The sequence below is a fragment of the Enhydra lutris genome, unplaced genomic scaffold (assembly GCF_002288905.1).
Source record: "Enhydra lutris kenyoni isolate GAN:26980312 unplaced genomic scaffold, ASM228890v2 scaffoldscaffold12, whole genome shotgun sequence".
NCBI lineage: Eukaryota > Metazoa > Chordata > Mammalia > Carnivora > Mustelidae > Enhydra > Enhydra lutris.
In genome coordinates this window covers 29757737-29769886 of record NW_019154096.1, presented here as the reverse complement: position 1 = coordinate 29769886, position 12150 = coordinate 29757737, and the positions used below count along the sequence as shown (strand labels likewise).

The 12150-nt window shown below is 42.7% G+C and overlaps 2 protein-coding genes across 2 annotated transcripts in view; both read right to left on the bottom strand.

Moving 5' to 3' along the window:
* The window catches only part of LOC111144823 (leucine rich melanocyte differentiation associated), a 1056167-nt gene that overhangs the window by 283056 nt on the left and 760961 nt on the right, over positions 1–12150 (bottom strand). The window lies entirely within an intron of this gene.
* Positions 8751–10450, bottom strand: LOC111144822 (glucose-6-phosphate isomerase-like). Its single transcript, XM_022499321.1, has 2 exons — positions 10050–10450; positions 8751–9966 (listed from the first exon to the last, which is right to left on the bottom strand). The coding sequence occupies exons 1-2, from the start codon at positions 10448–10450 to the stop codon at positions 8775–8777; spliced, it is 1593 nt and encodes a 530-aa protein (XP_022355029.1). The 3' UTR covers positions 8751–8774.

Sequence of the window (12150 nt, the reverse complement as noted above, 5' to 3'; positions counted from 1 at the left end):
ATGGGCCTTTGGAGTACCATTTCCTCCATAAAACCCACCAGAATCACCGTGAGGTGATCTTCTTTCTTACCAGTGAGCCTTAAGTGGGCCTTCAATTCTCTTGCTCGGTGAGTAATAATATAACCAGTGGAGCACAGAGGCCCAGCAGCCTGGATTTGAGTCCTGGCTCCTTGACTGGAAATGAAACGCTGGGGGCCTTGGTCAAGTTTCTCAAGCTTTCTGTGCCTTTGCTTCCTCAGCTATAAAAAACCGACAGAAGTTTGTAGAAATGAACAAGTGACAAAGTACTTGGAGAGGTTCTCGCACATGGCGTACAGTAACTGCCGTAGTGTTAGCGGCTGTCATCATGTCTCTATTATATTGCTGATAAAAGTGTTAACTTGTCTTATGTATCTCCTTTATGGTACTTGTATTTATCTAATTAGATAATAAGTTCAAGAGCAAAGATGACAAATATTTTTCATATTTCTTCTTCCCCACTCTCCTCCACCCCCACTACCACTTCCCTTAGTCCAGTAGCTGGTGTACAACACACACCCAGAGACACAGGCTGATAGATGGGACCTCACCTCACGGTGTAAGGGTAGGATGCCATGAAGTTCAGGCTCCTAGAGAGACATGGGTTACTGAAGATGGTTCTTAATAGTTAGCAATTTGTTCAACTTACCAAATATCTCCTTGCTTCAGGTTTATAAAGTCTAAAATGGGAATAAAGTTATTGCCTCAGAAGATAGCTGTGATGACAGATGCTTCATGGTATAAGGCTCACATGGGCACTCAAAAAAATGCTTATTTCCTTCCCATTCCTTTCCCCTCTCACCATTAATGAATTGGTCAGTCAGTACCAGGAAACATGGAAAAGCCTGAGGAAAGCAGCCTCTAGCAGAAAAGGCAAAGTGAGGGGATTCAACGTCCCAAAGGCAAATACCACTGACCTCATAAGAGGGGACCATCCCCATGAATGCTCCTGCCCACTGAACACCCAGGCAGTGGGTTCACAGTGCCATTTAGAGACGGTGAAATTGTCGTCAACACAGGTTCCTCAAGAGAACAAGGGAGCGGAGGGTTTTCAGGGTTTCTAGGAAATCTCTAGTTCTCCCCTTGATGACTGCTAGGCTCTGGATGGAACATATAAGACAACACCCTACATTTTTCTCTAAAATTTTCTTCCCTTCCTGCCTTCCTGCAATTCTACTATCCTCAGGAATCATGCCAGACAAAAGATGTGAGCTAGATGGATCTACGACCTGACCTTATAGGGGCCGACTCGAGTTTTCATGGAACCACAGAACATTAGTGCTGACATGAGCTGCCCCAACAACCTCACCATAAAGATGAAGTCACAAAGAAGTTAAGCAGTTGGCCCAAGGTTATGCAGCTGATCAAGGACAGAAATGAAATGTAGACCTGTGCTCTTTTTAATTTCTCATCTTTCTGGTGCCTCAGAAGAACACAGGCTTTTAAAAACATTTATTCAAGTAAGACATGCTCTAAATTCCAACAATGACTTCTCCAGCCTGTATTGGGTGGGATATAATCAGTCATGACTTTCTAGATCTAAAGTCAGTGAACTGAACCCATCCAGCCAAAACCATTTATATCAGCTTCTTTCTGCAGCTCAGAATATTATATGTGCTCCCGTGTGCTGTCTGTTCTGCAGCCCTGAAAATGTACCCTGAGACCTCCTCATGTGAAGGAAACAGACCCCAGCTGGCCAGCCCCACTGTGACTGCAATATGGACTTCAGCTGCTCCACTATAGGGTTGTGTTCAGTGAACTGCATTTTTAAAAAATGTTAATATCTACATGGCTCTCACCCAACAGCCTTAAGAATACCAGCTGTACCGTGCTTTCGCCTCTACTTTGACAGCCTTAAGAACAGCTCCCGAAGAATAGAACATTCTTCAGGGGAGGGCTGTTGGTTTTGCAGATATTTTAGGAGGAGGAGAAGATGAAAGAGATTTCATGTTGAAATGTCATATATGGAAAGGGATGGGACAGGATAGAAGAAGAAATCTGGTATGCTTTCAATGCCTTTCATGTACCAAGCATTGGGTTGGGCCAGTACTCATGCCTTTGCATTTGGTCCTCACAACGCTGAGATAAGCAGAATAACCACAGTTTTATAGATGAGAAAACTGAGGCTTAGAAAGATTAAGAGACTTGCCCAAAGCCAAACAAGGAATTTGCTGCATAGCTGGTATAGTAGTTTGCAATGGCTGTTGGCTGTTATAACAAATTATCATAAACTTGGTGTTTTAAAACAACAGAAATATATTCTCTCACAGTTCTGTAGAAGTCTGAAATCAAGGTGTTGGTAGGGCTGTGCTCCCCTCCAGAGGCTCTAGAGAAGAACCCTTCCTTGCATCTCCTAACTTCCAGTGGTGCCAGGTATCCCTTGGCTTGTGTTGCCTAACTCTGTATTCCCACAGACTTCTCTTCTCCATCCATCTCTCCTCTGAGTGTCTCTTAGAAGGATACCTCTCACTGGATTTCGGGCCCACATGGTTAATTGAGGATCATCTCATTTTCAGATCCTTACTTGTTTCTGCAAAGACCCTTTTTACAATTAAGTTCACATTCATAGTTTCTGTGGGTCAGCCTCTTTTGGGGGAGGGGACCTACCACTCAATCCACTACAGCTGGGTTTGTACCTCCAGCCTATCTTACTTATAGCTCATTTTCTCACCACACTGTCAGGTTATTCCCTCTCTTTTTCTATGTTTTCTCAAGGATGGCTTTGGCCAAGATAAAGATCCCAAGGTAGCCACAGACATAGTACAGAGCGAACACAGCCCTTTGATGACCCAGAGTTATCCAGAACGTTAGTGACAATGCTGAAACTTAAGACCCTCTCAATCCTGCTATTGTTCTGAGAACCAAGAGGGAGAACTGACTTTTGAGAGATACCTTGCTATTGCCTCTAAACATCAAAACAGTTGACTCCTTCCAAAAGTTCAGCCCTCTTTTTGCAGGAGTAAAAGAGCTATCAGGTGTCAACTTAACCTATAGCCACCTCCTAATAAGTTTAAGATAAAAGGCCAATACTTTCAAATAAGATTCAGACATAATGTAATAGCATTTGTTACCAAGCCCCATCTAATTATATCAGTCAGTCTTTTATTACCAGACCCACAAGTGCAAAGAACTCTATTTAATCTCTCTTTATAACGATCTCCTCACTATCGGACTCCTCCGACTCTGCAATAAATTAATCATCTGCTTGCAATCATGAGTAAACATCAACTCAATTAAGAATTGATAAATAAACAGCTACTCTAAGGCTTGTTTTGATATGGCAGAGTATCACTAGGCACCTGCCAGGCCAAAGCTTGCCTGGAGTTTTGAAACGTAGATGGCTCTCTAAGACTGTGTTTCTTCTGCTGCTGTTTACATGAGGTGCTCTGGCTGTTGTCTTCTGCTCACCTGTGTATAAAGGTGGAGAACTATTCCCTTGTCCTCTCTGGATCTAAATGTGGAAGAATTGTTCATTTATCCTTACTCTGCACTACACAGTATCACGTATCTGAAAGAAAACCAGTAGGAAGGCAGTGAAATGCAAGAAGTGTGAACTCTGCCATATCCAATAGTAAAGTAGAAGGAATCCTTTCATATGTAAAGAGGCAGGACTTCATACTGAGCAGTTACATAACTGTTAGGAGTTAAATTTTGTCCCTCCAAAAAGATATATTGAAGTCCTAAACTCCAGTACCTCAGAATGTGAATTCATTTAGAAAGAGGTTCATTGTAGATGTAATTAATTTAGATGAGGTTATGGTGGAGTAGGGTGAGCCCTTAATCCAGTAAGACTGGTGTCTCTCTATAAGATGATGTGAAACCACAGAGGGAATACAATGTGGAGAGACACACAGGGAGAAGACAATCATGTAGTGACAGAAGCAGAGATTGTAAGATGCATCTACAGGGAAGTAAAACCAAGAATTTCTAGCCATCCCCCAAAATCAAGAAGAGGCAAAGAAGGATTCTACGCAGAGTCACAGAGGAAATGTGGCCCTACTGACACTGAATTCACACTTCTGGCCTCTAGAAGTGTAAGAGAGCAAATTCCTATTGTTTTAAGCCATGCACTTTGTGGCTTGCTACATAGGAAGCCAATACAGAGGTTGATTACAATAAGAATAATCAAGCTACCATTTTTGAGCATTGTTATACAGCAGGCAATGTATCGAGCATTTCAAAAGCATTAAGCACATGGAATTACCACAATCATCTTATGAAGTTGTAACTGAGCCCGCATTCATTCAGTTTCCAAGTTAGAACTCTTATTCTCACTTTACAAATGAGGAAACAAGGTGCATGCTAACAGCTCCAAAGTCACAGTGCAGATGAGTGGCAAGCCTCTTCAAGTACTGGGGGTACTCACTTTGTTTCCCAAAACAACACACTCTAATATAAGGTGTGCACTGCCTGTGACCCTAACACTGTCATGACCCTGAGGAGGACAGGGTCATGGCAGTGTTATTCACCAGCTCACCCTCCCCCACAGCTGTGCTGTCCACAGCCCAAGGGCTCCTCCGCCACAGGTACAGAGGATGAAGAAAAGCCAGGGACCACAGGGCTCACCTAGCATTCCACTTGCACTTCCACTGACACCCTTCACATTTATGTTTCTTAGTTTCAGCTCTCACATGAGATATATTTAAACCAACTTTCTGCTTCTAGAAGAAAAGTTTTAATATCATTGCTATATAGAGGAGTTCTTCTCTACCAAAGAATTCCAGGTAGTATCTGCAAAAGAGATGACAGAATTAGAAAATTACCATATTGGAACCAGCAATGAAAAAAGGGACCTAGTTTACCATCATAAACATACTCTATCACTAGGTGACAGGTTGGTTGGGAACTTTATAAAAAAAATCACCATCTGAATCTACTAATTAGATATTAATTATGTGTCTGCTGAACATGATGTAATAGGAAGCATACAGCACCACATTCAAAAAAATGAACTTGGATCTAAGCACACTCCTGACTTACACCAGATTAAAGGAAGTATACAGGATAGAAGAACAGGGTGAATGACACAACAAGGAAGCAACTAGCCAAAATCAGAAAGTGGCTCTTTCCCAAGGACAAATGACCATATTCCTCCAAAAGATTCAATGTGTAATGAGAGAGAGAGAGAGAGAGAGAGAGAGAACGGAAAAGAAGAGAAAAGGAACTATGACAGAATAAAAGAGGTGAAAGAGATATAGCAACTAAATGATATATATGGACCTTGTTTGGATCCTGATTCAAACAAACGCAATGCAAAAGGATTTTCTGAGACAACTGGGGAAATTAAAATATGGTCTGGGTATTAGAAAATGCTATGGAATTATTAATTTTTTTCTTTTTTTCTTTTCTTTTTTTCTTTTATTTTACTTTTTCAGTGTTCCACCCAATGTGGGTCTTGAACTCACAACCCTGAGATCAAGAGTTGCATGCTCTACTGACTAAGCCAGCCAGGTGCACCATTAATTTTTTTTAAATTTTATTTATTTTTTCTTTAGCTGAGATAATGGCATGGTGAAAATCTGTTAGAGAAGCTTAGTGAAGTGTGTAGGACACTATGACCTGTTATCTGAGCTAAGATTAGGAGGAGGGAGAAAAAAATCATGGCTTCTCCCCTGAAACTCAAGTAAGCAGCTGCTTTGTTGAAAGCTGGGTTCTCCAAATAATGCAAAGTGACTGTCTAGGGAGCAAACCACACACCCTTTCCTCAGAATATACAGTTTTAGGAACCATTTAGAGTTGCCTAAAAATTCTGTGTCAGCAAAATAAGGTGTGCTGGAGGAAAACTTGTCTCTGGAGGCCCCTGAAGAATTAGCTTAATTGGGGGATCTTACCCTTCCTCTGCCATAATACCTGTGTGCTCAATTCATGACCAAGGCTACCACAAATGTTATTACCAAATCAATAAAGAAAACATCTATGCCCATGTTTCTTTGTTCGTGATATGTGGGGCCCTTTGGCAGTGTCCTTCCTGCCGACTGCAAGAGTGGTGTTGCCACCATACATACTTCTTATTGGAATGTGTGATCAAATGAAATAACTTCTGGAAAATGCTTAGAATATCATGCCTTCAATAAATGTTAGCCATGATCATCTTCATCATGGTTACTATTATTACACTGTTGGCATTGTACATTCTTGCCATTGAACATTTTCCATGTGTTCCTTTTGTGCTAGCTATATTTGTCCAGTTAGGAGAGTTAAAACAGTAAGCCCAAGGGTAAGGATATCCTTACATATTTCTTATATGCTTCCCTCCTCCATGTCTACTTGGGAGGGACAGTGTTATGTACCTAACAGTTTTGCAATAAACAGCTGTTTAAAAGCATCTGGGTAAGGAAGACTGGTGGTGATTATCCCTTCAATATAAGGGTTATGGGATCTGGGAACAAAAATCTGCAGTAGAAGGAACAGAACTGAGTGAAATTTCTGGCTCTCTTGCTTAGTGAGTGGACAGGTTGGTGCTTACTAAATATTTTTGAGCTTCAGTTTCCTAATAGGTAAGTGGGGACCCAAGGTACCTGCCTCAAAAGGCTGAGAGTACACAGATGGCATTCTACCTTGGCTGCTGGCTCACCATGAGCACCTCTCCTCCTCTCCAAAATGAGGAGACCCTCATCTAGGCCTCTCTGACTATTAACTGTAAGAGGATATACAAAGTTCATGCATAGGAAAGATTTTGCTATGAACTGAATGTGTGTATCCCCTCCCCCAAATGTCAAAGTCTGAACCTCAGTGGGATGGTATTTGGAGGAGGGGCACTTGAGAGGGGATTAGGACATGAAGGTGAAGCCCTCACGCATGGGATTCATGTTCTTATAAGAGAAGACTAGAGAGCTTGCTTCTCTCTCTGTTGCGTGAGGAAACCAGGGAAGAGGTCTTCATGCTGGCACCCTGATCTTGGCCTGTCAGCCTCCAGAGCTGAGAGAAAGAAATCTGTCATTCAAGCCACTCAGTCTACGGTATCTTGTCATAGCCTGAACTAACAAAAACATATGCATAATAAAAATTTATTTATTTATTTATTTATTTATTTATTTATTTATTTTTAAGATTTTGAGAGAGAGAGACAGAGATAGCGAGCAGGGAGGAGAGGGAGAAGCAAGCTCCCTGTGAGCAGGGACCCGGATGCAGGGAATTGATGCCAGGACCGTGGGATCATGACCTGAGCCGAAGGCAGACACTTAACTGACAGAGCCACCCAGGTGCCCAATAAATGTGCATTCTTGTTCCCCTAACTAACAAGTTCTCAAATTTTAGTTGGCATCACAGAGCATCTCCCTGGGTCCCCAGTGACTGCAGTCCCCCAAGGCCTGCACTCTCTGGTCTCTACCCAGCACTGCCTACTGGCACCAGTCACTCATCAAGGCCCAAGAAGAAGGCAGGAATTGCCAACAGATGACTGAAGGGTTAAGGCAATTGTCTGGTGCTCCCACTTGGAAATCCACAATTTTGCAAAGACAAAAAGAAGGGTCTAGGGCTCTAAGAGGATGTCAGCAAAAGCTACCAAAGTCCTAGGAGAAAGGGGGGGGATCAACAAAACACAATTTTAAGTTTCCTTAAATTCCCTAAGTGTAATCTACAAGCTGTGATCTACATCTTATCACTAACTACTGATAATCTTGGGTGATTCATCCTGTTCTCTGGACCTCAGTTTCCTCCCATGTAAAATCAAAAGTGTTCTTAAACGTGAGCCTTGCACACCTCTAGAACTCAGGGGTCTGAGAACTTTGATGAGAAAGAAATAAAACTGTTATATATAAAAATGTGTACTTATATATGTACTTCTATAATACATAACCTATATAAAAATATAAAGGGATATTTTTATTTTCCCTAACTTCTAAGGGCCATTTAATATTTTCTTTGATTATAAATGTAGGCAACAAAATCTCATCAATAAAAATTAAATATATTCAAGTCACATGATTGCAGAAATCTGAAATACTGTTTACATTCACCACTACTTTGTAATTACGGTGGATGTTAGACCTACTTTTAGAGCTCTATAATTTGTGTTAAGAAGCACATAAAGTACAAGTCATGAACTTGATTTTTAAATTTTTTGGCAATAGTATTTCAATATACTTAATTTGCCTTTTAATCATATAGTTGGTTTAGTGCATTTGAAAATCATTAGCCTGAGAAGGGGTCCATGGGTTTGACCAAACTCTCAGAGGCATCCAGGCACCAAAAAAGTTAAGGAGCCTGGGGGATTCCAAGTCCTTCTAACTAGGACTTCACAGCTGGTTATTCACAATCCACACTGCTGGTATCTGTTCTGTTCTCTGGCTTCAACCTAGTTCATTTGCTGGGTAAGCCTACAGTCTCTGGAACCTACTTCCTAGGTTCCAACCAGCCTCTGTCCTTGACTGGCTGTGTGACTTTGAGCAGTTTACTTGGCTTCTCTGAGCCTAAGTATCTTCTTTTTAAAAGTGGAGCTCATTCCACCAACTTCTCTGGAGTTGTTGTAAGAGGTTAGTAATGTACTTAAAACAAGAAACAAACAAACAAACAAAAACAACAAAAAAAACAAAAAATGGTGCAGCACTCAGTAAAGGATTACTGATGTTACTCTTGTTAGATTTGTATCATGGAAGGGTAGCTGAATTTGTCATCCCAAAGTCTGCCTCTTTGGCCCAAGGATTATTTTAGGCTAGTTTTATAAAAACTCCAGATACAGGAGAAGTGCTGAAAGTCAAGTAAAAAGTTCCCATTTGTAAGGAACCTTTTTTTTTTTTTTGCAGCCAGGCATGAGTTTATTGGCTTCTGGCCTCACACTCCTGCTTGATGAAATTGATTAGCCCATTGGTAGAAAAGTCATGAGAGGTCACTGGGCTACTGCCGTCAAGCTTGGGCTCGATTTTCTTGGCCAGCTGCTTTCCTAGCTCCACCCCCCACTGGTCAAAGCTGTTGATGTCCCAGATGATACCCTGAACAAAGATCTTGTGCTCATACATGGCAATCAAAGCTCCCAGAATGAATGGCATGAGCTTGATGAACACAATGGAGTTGGCTGGGCGATTTCCTTCAAAGACCTTGTGTGGCAACAGCTTCTCCAAGGCCTCGGGACTCTTTGCTGCGGCCTGCAGCTCCTTCCGGGCCTCCTCTGTCAACTTCCCCTTCATCAGGGCCTCTGTCTGGGCCAAAAAGTTGGCCAAGAGGATCTTGTGGTGCAAACCCTTCCTTATCGGGTGCTGGGTCTGGACTGGGATGAGGAAGTCACAAGGTATCATCTTGGTGCCTTGGTGGATGAACTGGTAGAAGGCATGCTGGCCATTGGTCCCTGGCTCCTCCCACAAAAGGGGGCCCGTTCGGTGGTCCACGCGAGTGCCAGACTTGGTGATGTACTTCCTGTTGGACTCCATGTTGCCCTCCTGGAAATAGGCCGCAAAGCGGTGCAGATACTGGTCAGAGGGCAGCATGGCCTGCGTCTCGCACCCAAAGCAGTTGATGTACCAGATGCCCAGCATGGCCAGGATGACAGGGGCGTTCTTCTCCAGGGGTGTCGTTCGGAAGTGTTGGTCCATCCAGTGAGCCCCTGAGAGCAGCTGCTCGAAGTTGTCAAATCCCACATGCAGTGCGATGGAGAGTCCAATGGCTGACCACAGCGAGTAGCATCCTCCTACCCAATCCCAGAACTCGAACATGTTTTGAGGGTCAATCCCAAACTCCTTCACTTTGGACGTGTTGGTAGACAGGGCAACAAAGTGCTTCGCAACTGCAGAAGGGTCCTTGGCCGACAGGAGAAACCACTCCTTCGCCGTCTCTGCATTCGTAACGGTCTCCTGGGTGGTAAAGGTCTTGGAGGCAATGAAGAACAGGGACAACTCAGGATTCAGGGTGGCCAGAGTTTTGGCGATGTGGGTCCCGTCGATGTTGGAGACAAACCAAACCCGGGGACCTCCCGAAGAGTACGGCTTAAGGGCTTTGGTCACCATGAGGGGTCCCAGGTCAGAGCCACCAATGCCAATGTTAATGACGTCCGTGATGGGCTTGCCCGAGTACCCCTTCAATTAACCACTGCAGACACGCTGACAGAAGACTTCATCTTCTCCAGGACCCTGTTGACCTCTGGCATCACATCCTTGCCATCCACCAGAATGGGTGTGTTTGACCCGTTTTGCAAGGCCACATGCAGCACTGTCCGTTTCTCTGTGAAGTTGATCTTCTCGCCGCTGAACATGCGATCCCGGGCAGCCTCCATGCCCCTGGACTTGGCCAGGTCCACCAGCATCTGTATCACAGTGTCGGTCACAAGAGTCTTTGAGTAATCCACCAGAATATGCCCATGGCTGGTGTTCAGGTTCAAGCTGAAGTGGCTGAAGCGTTCCTTGTCCCCTTCGAAAAGGCGGCGCAAGTTGAGGTCAGAGCCGTGCTCGCGGTACCATTTCTGCAGCTTCTGGAACTGCGGATTCTGGGTGAGCGCAACCATGGCGACAGCAGTGGGGTGCACGGGCTTGGACGAGCTCGGAGGAGGAAGAGGGGGCGGGAGGCACCAGGAACATTTATATTTTTAAAGGAAATCTCCAAGTGTAAGGATGTATCAGGAAGAGGCAGATGATTCAATCTCTAGAAACTTTTATCAATGGGGAAGCCAGGTCTTAAACCTGCATAACAACCCTACCCACCTTTGCTGTGCTTTTCCTAGTTACCTCCCACAACCCCCAGTGTCTTTTTTATCTTTAGCTGAAAATGGTATTTAAGGTGGAGTTAGTCTTCCCAAGTATCTTTCTGGGTATCATGTGTTCAGGAGGTATACATGTTACTAAACTTTGTCTTTCGCCTCTTAATCTGTTTTTATTTTTGTTCTTTTTTTTTGCTTTTTTCTTTTTGTTTGTTTCTTCTCTTATTATGAAGGTATCTCAACCAAGACCTAGAAGGGGAATTTAGAGGAAAAATTATTTTTCCTCCCCCACAATACCTTGGTGTGTGGTTATTACAAACCACATCGCTTAAAGGGGCAAATGTCCCCCAAACCGAATCTACTATTACTCAGACCTGTTGAAAAATGCATTCAATATTTCAAAGCACAAAGAAGAGATACAGCAATAGAATAATGGAAATAATTAGAAATCACGGGGTTTCACCTCAGTTCACTCTGAACTGTTATGGAGGAAATCGCCAAGAATGTGAGACTTGAAAAAAGGCCACACTGAGTTCATTTTTCTAGAACTCCTTTTAGGATCCTCTTTGCTCTGGGATCCTATATGCTTTCTCCTCACTTAATTCCCCCCCCTGCAGTTTGTATATAAAAACTGATAAGTCCTAATCTCAACCTAACAGTGTGTGAGATTTTGTGGATATGCCCTTAATGTAAATAATCCAATCTCTCCCAACAAACTGTTTCTGTCATAAGGCTATTTGTGATAACTACAGTGACCACTTAGAGACTTTTGTTCTCCATTAGAGGGATGATATCTCGGCCAGCAAGGAAGGTTTTATTACTTTGCATAAACTTCTGTAGCTTAAAAGGAGCAGTAGTAAAGTTAGTTCAAGGCCCTTTATGACTTCTTTTGTTCTGCAAAGTTGGGGAGGAAAAACATCAGTGAGGTATGAAAAGGCTGTTTGTTTACAATCAGTATGCAGATCCTCGCCTTTTTCATAAAAGGAAAGGAAACCAGCGGGAGAATTACAATACCCAGCACCTCCCTGGGTCTCTCTGTATTCTCCACACTTGTGTATTAAGCAGCTAGGCAGCTGTCGAACAAGTACTATCAACAAAGCAATCTTCTAGCCCTTTGATTCAGGCTATTCATATCTTCTGCCCTGAAATAAAATGACTTTCACAATTAAAACACCGAAATCAATGCAGTATCTATTGTCATGTCTGCAGGAGAAAAGCTTTAATTACAGCCATAGTTAGATAACACAATCATTACACCTCCTTAATCTCAAATATAAAACCAGCACCTTCTGAGTACTTTGCCACCCTTTCTTTGATTTTTTTTTCCTTTTCTATTTTTTTTTCTTTCTTTTTTTTCTCCCCCCAACGTGAATGGCTTTTTATCTAAGCACTTCAATTTGCATGCCTTTGCTCGGAGGCAGCTCCCCATGATATGTTAATTGCAGATTGCTTTAAGTACTAAAAGATTAACATAAAACCCTTTGCAAACAAGCTAATAGTTTATGATA